A 20,388-nucleotide genomic window follows, 5' to 3' on the forward strand; every position below is an offset into this window, starting at 1 on the left:
TTCTTTTTAAAGATATATTTATTTATATGAGAGAGAGCACACTCGCATATTGGGGGAAAGATGGAAGGAGAGGCAGAGGAAGAGAACCTCAAGAAGACTCTCCAGGGAGCCTGCAACCTGACATGGGGCTCTACCTAATGATCTGAGATCATGACCTGAGCTGAAATCAATACTCAGACACTTAACCACTGAGCCACCCAGTCACCCCTCATTCTTTTTCTAAATAAAACCTTAATTTAAAAAAATCCATTTTAGGTTACTTTAGAGACTTAGTCACAAAATGAACACTTGATTTTCTTGCATAAATACTTTAAGACTCCTACAGGGTGTATGTAATTGAATCATGGCATTGTATGTACCAGCAGGTCACTTAGTCTCAGTAACAATAAAGAGGACTGTGTACACAGGACATAAAGAGTCAAAGCAGACTTAGGCCCTTAGTAAGTCTTGGTCCTTCAAGGGCAGTTTCAGTAAAATATCAAAACTGTTATTGCAACTCAAAGCTATCAGAAAAAGTGTTTGCTTGTAACAAAAGTGAAAAAATACTCAGTTACTGAATAAACTATAGTAGTCCCCTCTTATTTGGGGGATGTTCCAAGACACCCTCCTCCTCGTGAATGCCTGAAACCACTGATAGTACCAAACCTGATATATACTATCTTTTTTTCCTAGATCTACATACCTATGATAAGCTTTAATTTATAAATTAGGCACAGTAAGAGATTAACAACAGTAACTAATAATGACATATAATAATTACAATATGCTGTAATCAAAGGTTTGTGAATATAGCGTCTCTCTCTTTCAAAATATCTTCTTATACTGTACTTGCCTTTCTTCTTGTGATGATGTGAGTTGATAAAATGCCTATGTGATATGATGAAGTGAGATGAATGATGTAGGCGCTGTGATGAAGTGTTAGGCTTCTATTGACCATCTGATAATATGTCAGGAGGATCATGTGCTTCTGGACAAAGACTGACCATGAATCAGGAGAAGCCATTATATGTGCAAAAAAAAAGTCAGTAAGCATGACTCATAAAAATGCAGAAAATTTAAAAATAATAATAGTCATGCTATTGGGGAGATTTGGGCATAAATTAGAATTAAAAAGAACTGTATCTGAATGAAACATATCTATTATATGGATATGAAAAAATTAGAGGACAAAATCTAACTTGTGATAATAAAATACCAACTGTATTTCAGCTACTAGAGAATTGTAAGTTAGGCAATGTTTGAAAGGATTTACTGCTTCAGAAATACTGTCTGGAGCTTGTAATGTATCTGCCCTTGAAAGTAGTGACACAGATGGACCGATGGAGAAAAGACCTTCTGAATGGAAGGTAATATTCATTATTTTATTAAAACAAATTTATTTGTTTACTGTATGGCTCCATGTGAGAGCCATGGATTAAAACACACATATAAACGTGCACATGTGCATGCATGCACACATGCACACACACACATTCTTTCTTTCTCTCTTTTTCTTTACAACTCTATTCTCCATAGTAGTCAAAATACTCCTTGTAGAAAGCAAGTCAAATGAAACACAAATTTGATGATGTCTCTGTTGTACTTGAAACCTCCTTCCAAAACAAACAAAGTAAACAAAACAAACAGTTACGTGGACATTAATGAAGACACAGTGAGGGGCTGGCACAGAAGCTCTGTCCTCATTTGGCAGACTTATGTAAGAAATTAATAACAGATAAAGTTAGGTGCAGAAACAAGGACCGGGGACTAAGTGAATGCCTGACTAAAGAGTATACATTGCAAAGGTATTGGGGTGAAGAGGCACTAAACTTCTTTGAGTGGCCTAATTGTATTTTTAAAAATGATTCATTCAATACGCATCCATTGACCACTTACTGTATGTTTTTTGTACATATCTGTACTTTGATGACTATGATCTGAAAACAATGAAAGTCAGCTTGGTCCCTTTTCTTGAGGAGCCCATGAGCTATTTAGGTGATCCTGGCAGCTCTGTGCAAATTACTCTGGAGCAAGAAGGAATTAGAGCATGTTGTATGATTAAGAGACATGGACCAGAATTCAAGTGTAAATTGATAAAATTTCAGCCTAGAAGGGTGACTGAGCAATGGAAAAGACAAATCAGGGGCACTTGTGTAGCTCGGTCAGTTTAGTACCTTACTCTTGATTTTGGTTCAGATCATGATCTCAGGGTTGTGGGATTGAGCTCCCCTTTGGGCTCCATGCTGGACATGTAGCCTGCGTAAGAGTCTCTCTCTCTCTCTCTCTCTCTCTCTCTCTCTCCTGCTCTGCACCTCCACACCCTCTCTTAAAAAAAAAAAAAAAGACAAATAAGATATTACAGACATTGTATGCCAAAAGTACAGGACTTAGTGGCAGAATAAAGAAGGAGTCATAAAATATAACTCTAGGCATCTCCTTTTTCATTATTTATTAAAGGGATAAGCTATTCATTTATTCAGTCATTTAAAATATAATTTTAAATACTTTCCAAGTGCCAGTTACTCACAGGATCTACCTTCACTATTCATTCTGCATAAATAAATTTGTTTAGCATTACCACCTTTTGAATTTGTTGAATTAGTAGCATTAATTTTATTGTAAGAGAAAAAGACAAAGTTGACTAAAGGAATATACAGTATTTTGTGATGGCTTTTATGGTACTTTTATACCAGTTAAAATAAGAAAGCAGTACTCATTTACTCAATTTTTCTCATATCATTTAAAAATTATTTGGAATATAAATTTTCCGTGCTTATTTTGACGTTGGAGGGAGTTTTTGTTTTTTTTTTAAGACTTAGTCTGTTTCTACTTTCTAAAGTTATCTGAAAGTAAAAGAAGAAAAAGAAAACCTTTTACGTTTTCTGAAAATATACTATCATTTGATACTTTATATGTAATTCTGAGATAGGGATATAAATTTTGGCCTTCTCTGTGAGATTATAGTTTTATTTTCACAAAGGCTAGAGTTTATATGACTTTTAAGGTATAGCAATATTTACAGCTTATAATGTCTGATTTTGCATATGAAAACATTTAGTAAAGTTTAATGTATTTAATATTTAATTTATTAGGGAAGAATTTCTGCTTGTAGCCATGAAATAGTAACAGAGCCTAGGCTGCCTTTTGATGTAAACAACTAGAAAACTTGAAATAATATGTGAAATAACTATGTTCAGACATTGGAAAATGGTGTATGACCTTGATTGCAGGGAAGTAAAGGCAAACAAGGCAAACCCTAAAAATTACTCAGGCTTTCTGCCTGGAGGCAATTTCCTTGTTCGATAAAGGAGAACACAGAGCTTGGTGATTTTGCTAATTCAAGAAGACAGAAATCAAAGTTTAGGAAGGCCAAGGCAGAGAGAATTTGTAGTGTTGTGTAAGGGAGAGGAAAACTATTCAGAAAAAAAGTCCCAGAAGTTGGCATACGGATTCTCTTGAGCATTTGACTGAACACCAATCTGCACATGAGTAGCGCAGAATTCAAAGTCTGGGTGAAGGGCAGCCCCGGTGGCGTCGCGGTTTGGCACCGCCTGGGGTGTGATCCAGGACACCCGGGATCGAGTCCCACATCGGGCTCCCTGCATGGAGCCTGCTTCTCCTTCTGTGTGTGTCTCTGCCTCTCTCTCTCTGTGTCTATGAATGAATGAATGAATGAATAAATAAATAAATATCTTTAAAAAACAATCAAAAAGTCCGGGTGAAAAAAAAATTCCCGGGGAGCTGGAATCCCAGAGTTTACACAGATCCAGGAATTGCTTCATTTTCCACAAGCCAGAGTGGAGATACCTTGTTGAATACACAAAGAATACACAAAGAATTAAGTAGAAACCCCAGGTGGTCACACCTTAATAAGGCTTAATTATTCCTAGAGACTCTTCTAGACTTGTCCTAAAAGATTAAAAACTGCTCAAACTGAGTCACAAGTAGTTTAGCTGCCCACCAGAAAAAAAGGCCAATACTTCTTCAAGGAAAAACATCCAGCACAGTATACCTACATGCACACAATGTCCAGCATCTGGTCAAAATTTTCATTTCCAGCCACACCAATGATTGTATTAAATGTAAATGTATGAAGCACTTCAATAAAAGACAGAAGTTCTCAGACTGGAGATGAAAGAAGGACCAAAAATGTGCTACTTATAAGAAAGTCACTTTGAATGCAATGTGTTTTGACTTTCTTTGCTACTGTGTCAAGTGAAATTTGCTTACCAAACAGATTGAAAATGGGAGAAAGTTTAAACTACTCAAATAATAAACGATTCTTCAGTAATTTGGGACTAGTAATTTTTCTTCCAACAATTTATGTAATCTCTAGTTAAGCTCTCTAGAGCAAGTCACAAGGCCAGTAATAGGGGTGACTTTCTTACCCATCATTCTGTTTTTATGTCTATAAAGTTGCTCAGACTTGCATAATTATAAAGTTCCATAATTCCTCAGATTTTTGAATTAATAAGGTTTTATTACATAAGAACTTTTGTGGTTAAACTTTGCTCTTTCAGAGAAGAAACATTTATTTTTATTTTTCTGAGAATAATACAAATGAATATAAATAGTAAAATTCAACTATTTCTCTTTTTTTAACTCTGAAAAAGATAATGTCATCAATTCCCTTTATAAAAGGCATTATTTTTGACAAGCCTCCAAACTCGGCATAGAATAAACTGAAATTCACATCTGAACTCTAAGATAATCAGGTATATTCAGATGCATGTTATGTACATGTGGAGAACCTAGGTGGTTCTTCAGCATATAGGATGTTCTGAAGAATTATTCTTTTTTCTAGTATGAGAAAAAGTCCATACCTGAAATAGAAGACTTTCTGCAGAGACCATCTTTAAAGGCATATGAACTACCTTTATGTTACAGGTCATCCGGAAAGGAGAAGTGAGTTGCTGCTGGATTTGCACGGCCTGCAAAGAGAATGAATATGTGCAAGATGAGTTCACCTGCAAAGCCTGTGACTTGGGGTGGTGGCCGAGTGCAGATCTAACAGGTAGGAGCCACTTCACTTTAGACCTTCGTCCCAGACTATGGGCCTTCTCAATATGCCCATTGTTTAAAGTATGAGTGAGCAGCTCATGTGTTTTTGGATGTTTATCTATAGTGTACACTTTTTAATGCTTATGTCAAAGAGCACACAGAATCTCTCATAAATTTTCCATGATTCATATTGAAAGGGAAGTTCATTTTTAAATCTAAATAAAAGTATATTAAAGGGATATTCTAGTATACTAGTTGCTTTCTGTTTTTTTCTTTTTTTTTTTTAAGATTTTATTTATTTATTCATGAGAGACATAGAGAGAGAGGCAGAGACACAGGCAGAGGGAGAAGCAGGCTCCATGCAGGGAGCCCGACATGAGACTTGATCCCGAGGGCCCAGGATCACACCCTGGGCTGAAGGCGGAGCTAAACCGCTGAGCCACCCGGGCTGCCCGCCTTCTGTTTTTCATTTTTAATTTTTATTTGAAGATACTTCTAGTCATCTACATTTATATTTGCAAACATTTCTTGAACATCTGTGTGTGAGGTAGTATTGTTTGCGCTAAATTTATCTTGTTTTATTACTTTATTTTGCTTAAAACTGATTATCAGGAAAGAAACATGTAAAAATGATATAAAACTGTTATTAATATAATAGAGCTATTTATAAAGTATGTGAAGTTTGTTAGGCAGCTAAGGAGATGAAAGAAATTCCAGAGAAAAAGTAGAAGATGGAAAAAATGAAAGCATGTAACACATTTGGGAAAAAAAATCACAAAATAAGTATATGGGGTTGGTTGGTAGAAACAAGGACCTAGCAGAGACCAGAAATGAGACTGGTGGTGGATAGTAACAAGCTTCTGCATGATCTTTCCCTAAGGATTTGGACTATCTATGGCTTTAAGCTCAGGAGAACCACTGAAGGAGTTATAGTAGCAAATAACATCATAATATCTGTGTCTCAGATGCTCCTAGTAACCCTATGAGGAGTGTAGTGAGACTGGATGAAAAAAAGAAACTCGGAACTATTGCATTGGTTCAAGTAAGTCATTTCAGAGGGCGTAGACTAGGGTAGCTGTAGCAGGATTGGAGAGGAATACATGAATGCAAGGGATGATGTATTAGTAAAATCAATAAGAATCATATGGATGGATTGTATGAGTTTGTAAATTTTATAAGTACAATGTTCAAATATATGAACTTTGTTTTCCATGGATCCTGGTATGATCTCACACATGAGAGGAGTTCCACAAATATTTTTTATGAATTTTAAGAGAAATAGAGCCATAGAAACCATCATTTGAGTACAGAGACTTTGTCATTTGAGGAATCTCATCCCCCCTTTTAGAAAGGGAAAGTTAAGGCCCAAAGAGGTGCACTTGTGGGCCCACGGTCATGCAAAGAGTTAGAAGCAGAGTCTAATTCACTGACTCCTGATCTTCTGACTTCTAGGTATTGTTGAAAATCCATCTGGAAGGGTAACATTTCTGATTGTTTTTTTTACTTTTTCACCTGTTTCCAAATAAGAATAGCAACTAAGAAATTGTGTAGCTTATTCAGAACATATCAAAAATGGCTGAGTAAAGTAGAACCAGGTCACATAATGAAAATTTTACTTATTCAGTGAAAGTACCTTGTAAAATGGGAACTTGTTAGAAAAAGTTAATCTAAAATGAGTGTCAGAAAGCTTCTAGAAATTATTTAGTACAAAGACCTTTTTTAAAGAAAAGAAAGTTAGATTAGAAAACATTTAAAGATACAAACTATATCTCACTCATATTTTCATTCTGTCTCAGAAAACTGGTTTTCATCCTTAATATGCCTAAAAATTACCCAGGAATTACCCACCTGGAGAGATTCCCATTCACTAGTTCTGAGATGGGACCCAGCAAATTCTGAGACATCTTCTTTCTGTCCCATCCTGTGAGAAACATTATTCTGTGGCTCAGAGTTGAGTGCCTTGAACATAGCAGCTGTCTAATAAATGCTTTATTGAGAGAAATAGAAAGAAGAAGGGAGTCACCTAAGTTCATCCCGGTCAGTGTGTTTGGTTGATAGAGAAGCCAGGGTTGATCTGAGAAGCCAGGGTTTTTATCCCTGGGTCTAATTTATCTCATGGTTGCATGCAAAGGACTGGCTTGGAAAAGCTTTTCCAACCACTTTTGGACAACAAGGCTTGTCTCCCACTCATGCTGTGCTTCTGTTCATGTCTTTATTTTCCTGCATAGTGTGTGCTTCCTGCTGGGCCTTTTTATCTCAAGTAGAGGATTGACTTGCTAGTCAGTCCCCTCTGCTATTTGACTGAGAACTACAGCTAACTGGGAAGAGGCTGAAAGACAAAGCTGGCCTTTCTCAGGTTGATTTTAGAAGTCAGAAGTCCTGGCTTTGAGGTGTAAGAATTTTTCTCTTGTCTACGTTTTTTTGAAGCTTCCCCAAACTTTTCCTACTGCTCCATTTTCACTTTGATTGGGGCTTATCTCATACCTGGTAAGAACATCTATCCTATTTTAAAACATTAGGGCAGCCCGGGTGGCTCAGCAGTTTAGCGCCGCCTTCAGCCCAGGGCCTGATCCTAGGGCCCTGGGATTGAGTTCCATCAGGCTCCATGCATGGAGCCTGCTTCTCCCTCTGCTTGTGTCTGTGCCTCTCACTCTCTCTCTCTGTGTTTCATGAATAAATAAATAAAATCTTTAAAAAAATAAAACATTAAAATACAGAAAATTTTTTCAAAATATCTAATACGTTATAATAATGGAACTCAAAGTCATATATTTTATTCCCTAGAGATCTTCCATTGTGGCTTTATTTTTTTACCCACTGCCAAATGAGGATCACCATTGATTTAATGCTCTTTGATTTAGTAAAACATAAAAAATATCATCCTTGACTTATACATGGATATTTAATGTGATTGCCTTTCTGAAATATTTAATCTATTATATATCACATGTGTAAAAGTCACATTAGTGTTCAAATGAGTTGAGCCAAACAACAATTCAGACTGCCCTTTTCAAATAGCAACAGGCAAGGGGCTACTTTTAGATCATATATTTAATTATTTTGCAAAACTTATGTTTAAGGTATTTTGAAATACACATTTCTGATATTAGTGTATACTTAGTCTTAATAACACCTATCATTTCTAGATTCATTTCAGTCTGATACATGAATGGACAATGAGGTCTCATTTACCACTTATTTGATGCCATGTCAGGCTCAGAGCAAGTGTGCACTACATGGCAATATGTTGTCAGTTGTTGCCATGGTAGCAATAGTTGTGAAAAGAGAAAACCCACAGGCAGAGAATACCAAAAACCAGTAGAAATACTCAGAGGACTAAATGCATAGCCTTTAAGTAGGTGTTTTGTTTCCATGGGTAGATTTTTTTTTTTTTTTTTTTTACTGAATTTTAGTTAAAATGAGAAATCATTCTTCTTTAGGTGTTTTTTTACTGAAGCTAAAGTTTGTTAATATGCATTAAAATCACTTTATGAGATAGCTACTTTCCATATATGCTCCAAAGACTCTAATATTAATGAATAAAACACATTTATAAATGTATTTTTGTTGTCATTACAATATATTGCTTGTTGGCTATAAAGAAAAAATGGTATCTCACTTAGAGGAAGCTCTTTCTGAAGCTGTTAATAAGTTTCTCATATTTTCTTCTTGGGAAAAATGTACACTTTAATTCAGCATTTAAATTTCACACTTTATTTCTTATGATGCATAAACAGGGATCTCTTATGCCACGACATAAAACTTGACAGTATTTAACAATTCACAAACCAATTATATGTAATCTGATGCTACTACTTTTAAAAGTCAAATAAGATAAGAGGATTCCTCAGAAAGCCAGACTACACTAAATTTTACCATTAAAAATAGAGAATATTAAGTTGTGGAAATTAATTAATTTTTACTATTTTTCTCCATCCCAACAGTTGCTATGACTTCTTACACTACCTACTCATTTACTTAACTTTATATTGTATACTACCATCTACTTTGTGCCAAGAATTTTTTAGAGAAACTGGAGCGTTAGAGAAGCTCCTGGGATGGAGTTTCCTATGAAACTAGACATGTAATCATCAATTTTAAGTCCTACAAGAGGAGTGTTTACAAAATGTCATACAATCACAGAGAGAAAAAAAAAAACAATTATTTTTCCCTATGAAAAGAAAAACCTTCACAGGAAAGGGAACATTTGAGTTGAACACTGACTATGAAACATCATTTCTTCTTTTAGATAATTGACACTAATGTAATAGCATTAAGGAAAGCATTTTGATGTTGCTTTATTAATTATGAAATATTATTGTAAATGCTCTTAAATGTCCCAAGACCTTTAGGGTAGAATAACTGTGGACTTTATCTCTTGATTCATATTAAATTTGTCTTAACCTAATTGGAGAGAAATCCAGTATTAAATTGTAGCTTCTTCCAATGCATTTGGATCTTACAAGTGAACCAATATTTGTTTAAAAAATTAGGAGTACCTCTCCTTCAACTTCGTTTGAAGGAAATGGACTTGTCTGATAGCTCTGGATTCTCTGGGAAAACTGTAATCAAGATACTGCCAGGTCCCTGAGTTTGGGAGGCTTTAGATACAGTATGTACAACTCACAGAAAGGCTTCTGCTTTGGAGTGGTGGGGGTCAAGTAGGGCCAGGACAGTCTTCACCACTGGTTGATGGTAACTTCCACTCCTTCCAGGCTTGGGATACCCAAACACATCTAGGAAGTAGACAAGTCTTCTCTTTAAACCTCAACACAGGACAAACAATACATTACATGTTATATTACATATATAGGCATTATGGATTATAGTTAATTCTCTCAAGGAATCAAAGCTAATGCTTCTCAATTTTAGAATATCTAAAAAACAAAAAAGAAAAAGAAAAGAAAAGAAGGAAAGGAAAGAGAAGAAAAAGAAGGAGAAAACAAACCTGATTCAAAATATAAATGATCAGTCCCTGTCCTCAGGTGACTTTGTTTTGGGTGGTCCTGGATTGTCATTGAAAAGTCTGGTTCCCTCATGAGGAAAAGAATCTAGGATCTTCACAAGAAATAAAGCAATCACAGTAGAGTTGTAAGTATATTGTTTTGGGTTTTTTTTTTTTTTTGACATAATGTTACTGCTACAGCACAGAATACTTATGTCTCCTTCTAACAGAAGCATATTTTTCATCATTTGTGTAGAGTACACTGTGTAGAATAGGCTTAATTTATAGCTAGGCTTGGACGGCTCTGATGGTCTATGGATATGCCTGAGTACCTGTCTTTGACTCTTGGCTACATTAAGGGGACTGATATCTATGGTATGCAGTTTAAAGTTTGAAACTCTACTGGTGACAACCAAAACTAATTTGTTGACTCATGGATTTCAGTTGGCATATCAGATAGGCTGACTTCACCATATGACTTGAAGGTCATAAAAAGACTTCACCGGGAATGTCTGCCTTGAGCTCTCAATTCAACGATGAAGTGTGCCCTTGTGAGAATAAGGATCTTAGAGAGCTTGCACCTGGATATCTCTTTGCCCCTTGGTGTTTACCTGCACTGTCTTTCTCCTACTATATTACACATTTCGCCTTTAAGTAAAAACATTACGTCAGTATGTTCTGTGAATCTTCAGAGTCCTTTCAAATACCTGAACCTATTGGAATCTTTGCATATACAAAAAGTATCATTATTAAAGTTAGTGTAATATACCTAACAATGGATTGATATAATTAAATTATTGAGTTAATGATTGTCTAGTAAAACATAGGATAAGGCAAATACTTATTACTAGTAAGGAGAACACTAAAGACAAACACAGAATTATATAGTTTTAAATCAGTAAAGAAGTATTAATAAGAAAGGGTATACAAAGGGAAATATGGTATATGCAAGAATCTTCTTCAGATTATCTCACACAGAAGACCATTGTGTAGTCATCAGCTTGCTATAAGCTTCTTCAGTTAACAGTCAACATCCATGGGTGTTCAGCTTCTGGAAGCTCTCTGCAGAAACTCAGTTTAAAATCACTAAAGGGTATAATCTTCAACAATATTAAGGTTCTTTTTCATTTGTCCAGAGGGTTGGGAATGAAGACAGCCTTGTATAATTTAAATCCATGAATAAGTGTCCCAATGAAAATGTTCCCATATCACTAGATTGGTCAGTTGTAATGTGCTAAGATTATGAAATCTAATCATATTTTAGCCTTTGTAAGTATTGTGGCTTTTCAACAGAATGCTCCAAACCATCTGCAGAATAGACTGTTTAAACTAGTACATATTCATAAACCATTGAGGGAGAAAACTGTATACAATCCCTTTGGAGTAACTCAAAGGTTCTTTTGCAATTGTTTCAGTTAATGCCTCCACCTTTACAATTTATCCCAATTAATTTAATTAGAAATGAAGCATGAACTGGCCACATCTGCTATCCTGGAAGTGTTTCCCCAATAGTGTTCAATTTTGTGGCCAATTTGTCCCTACTGAAATGAATTCTTTCATATGTTCCATCAGGATTTTATCCAATGCCTGGTATATATTTTATCTGCTACTATCAGATAACCATTCTGGTTTTGTCAGATATTATCTTCATGAATCTTACAACACAATCATGGAATTTCTGAAATTTCTTTTAAGAACTTGGTTTCTGGCCATATTCTGTATATCTGTAATTGAATACTTGAACTTCTTCTTGGATGTGTTACTATCATAAATTATTTGTTTTATATGAGACCCTTTTGTTGGGATTTTTAGTCAGAGCACTCTGCTTAGCATGATAATCTCTAAAATATTTCCATTATATTTCTAAGTATTTTTATAGTATCTATAACTTTAACTTTTACAGTACTCTTTTTTTATTGTGAGCCTATCACAATGAGAAATGGTCTTTGATATGTGCTATGCTGTTGAGTTAATGCATCGAGATTATGGTGTATCACTTTCATATTTACACAAAAAAAGAAAGATTTGTGATAATCTCGGTACATATAATAATCTGTAAATTTATGTGCTCTGTTCCAATCCATCTTCCTATTTCTGTGAAGTCTTTTATCCATAAAGATTCTGGGGCTAGCGGCATTCCTTAGATAATTTTAAAAAGTATACTTAGTATAGGCATTTTCATGACTAGGGCAGCTATAATTTGATCATCTGTAGGGAACCATAATACCTTTTGTCTAGAAGTAAATCCTGCCTATTAAAATTGTGGGGTTTGTGTCACAGAGGATAATGTATCCTTCTAATAATAATTTCAAAATACCATTTGTGGGTTAAGGCATAAGATTGTTAAACATTTCACCATTTCTATGGTTTTATTAAACCAATTTATCTGATGTTCTATTGATAGTAAGATTACTGGAAGACATAAAGACACCTATATTAATAAGAAAGAGGTATTGCTTGCCTTAGGAGTTCAGAGGAAGGACAAGAAGTTTTGGGGCAACAGTGTTTGCCATGGAGTTAAGTCATTGAACAGACTAAGTAGTAGTCCTTCTGAATTTTAGCTGATGGGGAACATTGGTTCTTTAAATGACACTTCTATTTGAAGTATCTATAGGTTTCCTTATCTACAGGTTCCCAAATCATAGGGGATAGAGGCTCTTTTAGCTGTTTTACCTAAAGATCCAATATAATGACTTCTAGCTTGTTTACTTTCTAAGTCTACTTGGAAATGTCTAGTTACATATTGGATATTTTTAAGTTAGTAATTTTACATTTTAATATTTGCTTCTGTTTGATTCCCCTAATTCAGGTCTGAGCCCATTTACAAAAAAAGAAGATATAGTCTTTCTTGTCAGGTGTTGGGTTTGAATTGTTTGAAGATGTCATAAAGTCTGTCTTTTATTTTTTTACTTTTTTAAAAAAGATTTTATTTATTTATTCATGAGAGACAGAGAGAGAGAGAGAGAGAGAGGCAGAAACACAGGCAGCGGGAGAAGCAGGCTTCATGCAGGGAGCTCAATGTGGGACTCGATCCCAGGTCTCCAGGATCAGGTCTGGGCTGAAGGCAGCGCTAAACCGCTGAGCCACCCAGGCTGCCCAAGTCTTTCTTTTATTTTTATTTAATTTATAAGTTTGCATCTTTGTTGAAAGAAAAACTTTCAAAATTGCCTTATGAAATGCATTTATTATTTCTTTTTTTAAACTTTACACTACTAGGTTATTTAAATCAGCTCTAATCTGCTGCTTTTAAACATTTTCCTCCATGAGGTTAACAATTAATTGAATTAATTGGTCCATATCCATAGTGTAGGACAATAAGTATCTAATATGAATCCTTAATTCTACAGAAAATATTCTGCCTATATCCCTGAAGTTTAGGAAAAATCATTAATTATAGCTCTTAATTTGGCTCTAGACCAGGGTTTTAATTCAACTTCCATAGATATGAGTTGTGTTTTAGAAATATAAAATGTGATATTCTTTTCTAATGAAAATTCTAAGGACATGCTAACTCATTTGCAAAACCAGGTAAAGTTTCATAGACAAAGGAATGAAAAGAGGGCTAGCTTTCAGAAAGTTGCAAAAGCCTTGACAAAGACTGCATTGGAATTTGAGTTTTATTTAGCAAGCTCAGTATGCCAATTTAAAAAGCTGAGTAGGGCAGCACGGGTGGCTCAGCGTTTCAGCGCCGCCTTCAGCCCAGGGTGTGATCCTGGAGACCTAGGATCCAGTCCCAGTCAGGCTCCCTGTATGGAGCTTGCTTCTTCCTCTGTCTGTGTCTCTGCCTCTCTCTCTCTCTGTGTCTCTCTTTACTTATGAATAAATAAATAAAATCTTTTTAAAAAATTAAAAAGCTGAGTATTGACTATGCAGTATTTTATCCCCTTATTTGTTTACAGCCCTTCTTAAATATTTTAGTTCATTAAATATGTTCTATCAAAAGTCCCCTTTAATAGTTCTTGTTATTCTAAATTATCTATCTAATTATTTTTCTAAACTTTATCAAGGAAATGAGGAGATTTAGGGATTAAAATCTGACTTTTTAGAGGAAGCAGAAGTTCTCCCAGGAAGAAGTTGAAACTTGACATAGATAAACCCCTGACACACAACAGAGAGGGGCCACTATGATCCGTCAAGACTATGTGCTTGTGAATGGCTGGCACTCATTTATTGCATGGAGTTTGTTCCTACTTGGGTGATTATTAGAAGGGTTGACGCTTACTGACTGGCTTGCAGAAATCATGTTCATTGAGGGGAGCTGTTGTTGACTGAACAGGAATAAAATGGGTTTTTGTGGTTCCTGTTTCCATGGCTGTAGAAAAGTGAGTCTTTTCTCAAAGTTATGGACTACTTTTATTCTCACAATTTGGAAAATACTGGTGCAAACCACACTCAAAGTTCTGTGGAGGGGTTGTCTCTGGGAGCTGACAAATCTCTCTCTCTACGTGAAATACAAAACAGACTTTATTCTCCATCTAAGGGAAAAGATAAGCCAGGTATTTAGGAACATCCCTCCCTTCAAGAAATGCGTGACAGGAGATTTCATCCTTCCCTGATATATCTAGTAGAAGCTGATAATACAAACACCCTTAGATGCCACAAATGGATCCTACATAACTCAAGGGGTGAGACAAAGTGAGTAATATATAATAAATGGGAGAATGCAGATTCTTCTAAAGAATTCAAATAAAATTTACATTTAAAATACTCTCCTGGCCAAAATAGTACCTGTCTATGAACTGGACTTATTCTGGACATTAGCTAAGTGAAATGAAAATTTTGTTAGTTTATTTCTGACTAACTTATTCTATTACATTATCACCATTTAACCTTCCCTGGAAACACAGTTTAGCTTCCTTCTTTTTCTTTTTTTGAAAGTGTAGAACGAAGTTCCACCCACAGAGTGGCATCCATTTATAAAGCTGGTGTTAGGAGAAAAGATTATTTTTATAGGCTCAAACGTGTCACATTAGTGTTGTGATGAGATCAGGTTTGGGAACACAATTGTCCAGACAAGACAATAGTGTATATTTATTAGTATAATAATAAGGCATTTAAAAAATAAAATAACACAAAATGTGGGAGATATGAACATAGCTATGCCTCTGGTAACTAGTAAGCAATGTTGTTATTGATCAGCAGAAATCTTGGATTTTAAAACTGTTTTTCTTGGGGCACCTAAATGGCTCCATCGGTTAAGCATCTGAATCTTGATCTCCTCTCAGGTCTTGACCTTAGGGTCGTGAGTTCAAGCCCCACATTTGGCTTCATGATGGGTATGGAGTCTACTTGAAATGAAAATTTTTTTAAAAAATTAAAACCATTTTTCTCATTACAGGCTGTGAACCTATTCCTGTGCGCTATCTTGAGTGGAGCAACATAGAATCCATCATAGCCATCGCCTTTTCCTGCTTGGGCATACTTGTCACCTTGTTTGTTACCCTCATCTTTGTGCTGTACCGGGACACACCAGTGGTTAAATCCTCCAGTCGGGAGCTCTGCTATATTATCTTAGCTGGCATCTTCCTTGGTTATGTATGCCCTTTTACTCTCATTGCTAAACCTACCACCACATCCTGCTACCTCCAGCGCCTTCTGGTTGGCCTCTCCTCTGCCATGTGCTACTCCGCTTTAGTGACCAAAACCAACCGAATTGCACGCATCTTAGCTGGCAGCAAAAAGAAGATCTGCACCCGGAAGCCCAGGTTCATGAGTGCCTGGGCCCAGGTGATCATCGCCTCAATTCTGATTAGTGTGCAGCTGACCTTGGTGGTAACCTTGATCATCATGGAGCCCCCCATGCCCATTCTGTCCTACCCAAGTATCAAGGAAGTCTACCTTATTTGCAATACCAGCAACCTGGGTGTGGTGGCCCCTCTGGGCTACAATGGACTCCTCATCATGAGCTGTACCTATTATGCCTTCAAGACCCGCAACGTGCCCGCCAACTTCAATGAGGCCAAATATATTGCCTTCACCATGTACACCACCTGCATCATCTGGCTGGCTTTTGTGCCCATTTACTTTGGGAGCAACTACAAGATCATCACCACCTGCTTTGCAGTGAGCCTCAGTGTAACGGTGGCCCTGGGGTGCATGTTCACTCCCAAGATGTACATCATTATTGCCAAGCCCGAGAGGAATGTCCGCAGTGCCTTCACCACCTCTGATGTAGTCCGCATGCATGTTGGCGATGGCAAGCTGCCCTGCCGCTCCAACACTTTCCTCAACATTTTCCGAAGAAAGAAACCAGGGGCAGGGAATGCCAAGTGAGTTATCTGACCCAGCTTTACCTCCCCCTCTCTTTTCTCCTTTCTTCTAGTGGACTAAACCATGTTCTTCCATTTCCCCAATGGTTTTCATTTCCTTTCTTAATGTTTTCTCCTTTATTCCAAATTTGACATTTTCTTACCGTAGGAATACTAAAGGTCTTCTTTGTTTTCATTCCTTTGAAAAAGCAAGGAGTCTGAAGCAACAACCAGCTGTGCATATCCTTATGCTTACCTAGAATCTTCAGCTTCTTTTCTACAAATTTTTTCCTTTCACATGTGTCCTCACCTTTATGGAACATCAACACATCTCTGAGGTCTGGGTTTGAGATGCAGACCCTAGTTCTAATTTCTAGTTTTGACTATGATTGAATAAAGCTTCTGAGTTATTTTTATGACTTTGGAGGCTCATCATTACTAATCTGGGTTGGAAGGAAGGAAATTAAGCACCTGGGGAAATTTGACTATTTCAAAATCTGAGTGCAACTAGCAGCAAATCTGTCCTGAAATAAGTTCCCTTAAGCAATTGTCCTACCATACCCCTCTTATTTATTGAGCATAATGTAATAAAGTAATGTAATTAGTATAATAAAGGTGTTCCATAATGCCACACCTGAATTGTGCTACCTCTACTGCAAGGCCACAGTCAGAATGGTTTCCAAGCCATAAAGCACCAAAAGAAATAGGAAAGTAGTTAAAGGTGAAAAGTCCACACTGACACAAATGCTGGAAGCTCCTTAGGTAATTGAACCATCCAAAAATTCCTCACTTTTTCCCATTAGCAGTGTTAATTTTTCTTCCTGAAACAATCCTTTAAAAGTGAAGAATTTTAGTACAAATAACTATAACATATACATTGTTTTATAACTGTTCTCCCACCCTACTCCCAAACAAGCCAGCAAGACAAGGGGAATAGGTGTTATTTTCCCCATTTTATAAGTGAGGAAGCTCAGCCACTGTGAAATTATGTGACTTGTAAGTGTAATTCTATTTAGTTAGATATTCTTTGCCTAGGTCTTAACTGGCAGGAAATTTCCCATCTTACCATATGTCAAAAAATGTACATGCCTTAAGCCTCTGTGTTTTGTATCTTTACTTGCCTAGCAGTACCATGGGCATCTTTTACAGAAATCTTATGACTGGTTTGAGGATCAGATGAAGGAGTCTATGGGAAAACATATTTTTTAGATCCATGGAATTGTTATTATTTCAAGTAATAAATATTTTTTTCAGTGTTAAGGATTAAGATCATAATGAATGCTTACTCATTGATGTATCAATTTCAAGTTCTAAATAAGATACTAATTGTAAAAGTTGCATAGTCATTTTTTCCCTTGCCAGGCTTTTCATGCTAGCCAGCATCCCATCAGGAGCAGCCCCCTGGCAGGGACTCATCAGTAAGCATGAAAGCAAATGAACAGTGCCATGAAATGAGAAAAAAATAATAGAACATAGCCACGGAGTCCAGATGTAAAATGGCATCATAACAATTTTCATTAAGAGGGACAGGGTGAGAAGAAACACAATGAGAAAGGATAAAACTCCTTAAGCTGGAATGTTTGTAGACAGCTAAGAGATTTCCTTGGTTGCATGTCATATGGCTTTGTGAGGGTTCCATTCTACTATCTACCATTATGCAAATCCATGTTTCTGATTTTTATGCCTTATTATGGTTCTTCAGAAACTTTCATGTGATTTTTGGTCATAGTCATTTCTGAAAGCAGTTTTAACCATTAATGAAAGGAGAAACCTGTGTGATCCAGATATCTTGTGTTGGCATCCAGGGATATGCATTTACGAGCGCTTTCCCAATGCTTATATGTACACTTGTACATAGAACTACATTAGCTCATGTCCAAAAGCAGTGACTGATGGACAAGCATTGGTGTATATTCTGATCATCTTCTTGTAGCTGGAACTTCTTTCCTTATAAGCTGAGAATATTCCTTTCACTATTAGTTTAGAAATCAATTTTATTTTGGATCCTGCTTTTAGGAGAAAAATCAGCTTGTTCTAAATTGGATTGGTTTTTTAGGAAGTGCTGTTTAATCAATAAATTGCCTATCTATTAGCTATAATTTGTTAACACTCTCAGAATGATATGGTAGGAAATATACTTCTAATTAATAATATGCAGCTTTCTTAGTACAATCTGTAGCTTCTGCAAGGCGTATCACACAGCTGAGCTGATGCACAGAGAGTATTTGAGGCCAAATTTCTATGGAACACAGCTATTTATTTACTTATTTTTCTCATCTATTCTTCTGAAGATTCTCTTATAACTCTAAGAGACTGTAATTTTAAAATAATAATAATCTCAGTGCCTATGTTTTTACCTTTTTTATTCCTGTTTTATGGGTTTCTGGTTTGTCTCCAAACTTACAAAAACCACAACAATCTAATATTTTTCTACAGCATCTAAAATCTAGCAGAGTTTTGCCAACTGGAGCAAAGGGGCTGAAAACTCTGGAGAGCACATCACCCAATGAGTTTATTACCATTCTGGATGTGTAATTCCTACATTTATGGTGCACTGAGGGTGTTCGGCAGTCTGCATATGTAGCTATAAACACAGAACAGCTGCTGTAATGAAGAGCTTCCAACTGATCTGTTTGAGTATTATTCCGAGGAGTTGCAAGTCCGACTTCATCCTTGTAAGAGGCTGTTTCTGAGATACTTGGGAGGGATGACATCGTAGGTCTGTTTTTGCAAAGTTTTCTGCAGTTTTTTAATTTAATTCACAGCTAACCATCTGATAACAACCAAAGGTCTGGGTACTTGCTTTACATTTTCTGAAATGTAGTTTAGGAGGATTCTAATCAATAAATTGGGTTTTTGGGTTACTTACCGTTAGATGTCCAATTAAACATAATCCTGCCCTAGAAAATCGGTTGAATAGTGTAATTGCCTTTGACATCTCTAACTTCTTTAGCTGAAGTAACTTAATATATTCTGATTGGAAAATATTTAGACTTAACCTAATATAAAGATAGTGGTAAAATTCTCTTTCTTGGCAATAGAAGAAATATAAAAATTCCTAGACATTTATAATTAAATAAGTATTTAGATTCAAATTACTTATAACTTCCTTTTTTTTTAAAGATTATTTATTTATTCATGAGAGACACACACACACACACACAGAGAGAGAGAGAGAGAGGCAGAGACACAGGCAGAGGGAGAAGCAGCCTCCATGCAGGGAGCCCAACTTGAGACTGGATCCCTGGTCTCTAGGATCACACCCTGGGTGGGAGGCGGTGCTAAACTGCTGAGCCACCCAGGCTGCCCTTACAACTTACCTTTAAAAAAAATGAGTTAATACTATGTAACTGGAAAATTAAAATATTATGTAAATGATATACTTCTTTTAAAAAATGGGTATATTAGTGACTAAATGTCAAACTAACATTTCTAATTATTTTCTGGATAAATAACCTCAATGAGTGCCAATATAATGCACATGGAACTGAAATGTGACACTTCACCCCTATGGCCTTTTGCATGTAAAACTAAAAACTATTAGAAGCACAAAAAAGCATTAGATTAATGCAAGGAAGTAATTTTAAAACCCAGATTCCTAGGGGAGCCTGGGTGGCTTGGTAAGTTAAGGCCACCAACCCTTGGTTTCAGCTCAAGTCATGATCTCAAGGCCCTGAGATCGAGCCCTGCCCCTGCTTGTCCTCAACCTGGAGTCTGCTTGAGATTCTTCACCCCTCCCCTGTTATTCCACCCACCCACCACCCCACTTGTACTCTATTTCAGATAAATGAATAAAATATTTTTAAAAAGTGTCAGTTCCTAAATAAATAGGGTATTATTGTGTTCTTGCAATTGTTTCTTAGGCATTTGAATGTGTGTTTCTATTGAGTGCAAAAGCTAAATGAAATACTAGATGGAAGGACGCCTGGGTGGCTCAGCGGTTGGGCGCCTGCCTTCGACTCAGGTCATGATCCCAGGATCCAGGATTGAGTCCCACATCAGGCTCCAGCATGGAGCCTGCTTCTCCCTCTGCCCATGTCTCTGCCTCTCTCTCTCTCAGTCTGTGTCTCTCATGAATAAATAAATAAATCTTAAAAAAAAATACTAGATGGAATGATGCTCTAAGGAAATTTTCCTCTTGGTCTGCTAGAAACATTTTTTGTCCACAAGTAGAGGTCACTAAGCCTGCAACATTCATGATTATGCCCTGGGTAT

The 20,388-nt window shown here is 36.4% G+C and overlaps 1 protein-coding gene across 7 annotated transcripts in view; it reads left to right on the plus strand.

Annotated features, from left to right (window-relative positions):
* The window catches only part of GRM1 (glutamate metabotropic receptor 1), a 387,866-nt gene that overhangs the window by 335,606 nt on the left and 31,872 nt on the right, over positions 1 to 20,388 (plus strand). For all 7 annotated transcript variants that reach the window (XM_072826883.1, XM_072826908.1, XM_072826933.1 and 4 more), the window contains 2 exons: positions 4,867 to 4,993; positions 15,264 to 16,194. In XM_072826883.1, coding sequence (XP_072682984.1) covers positions 4,867 to 4,993; positions 15,264 to 16,194 — 1,058 coding nt within the window. The remainder of the gene's footprint in view (positions 1 to 4,866; positions 4,994 to 15,263; positions 16,195 to 20,388) is intronic.

The sequence above is a fragment of the Canis lupus genome, chromosome 1, assembly GCF_048164855.1.
Source record: "Canis lupus baileyi chromosome 1, mCanLup2.hap1, whole genome shotgun sequence".
NCBI lineage: Eukaryota > Metazoa > Chordata > Mammalia > Carnivora > Canidae > Canis > Canis lupus.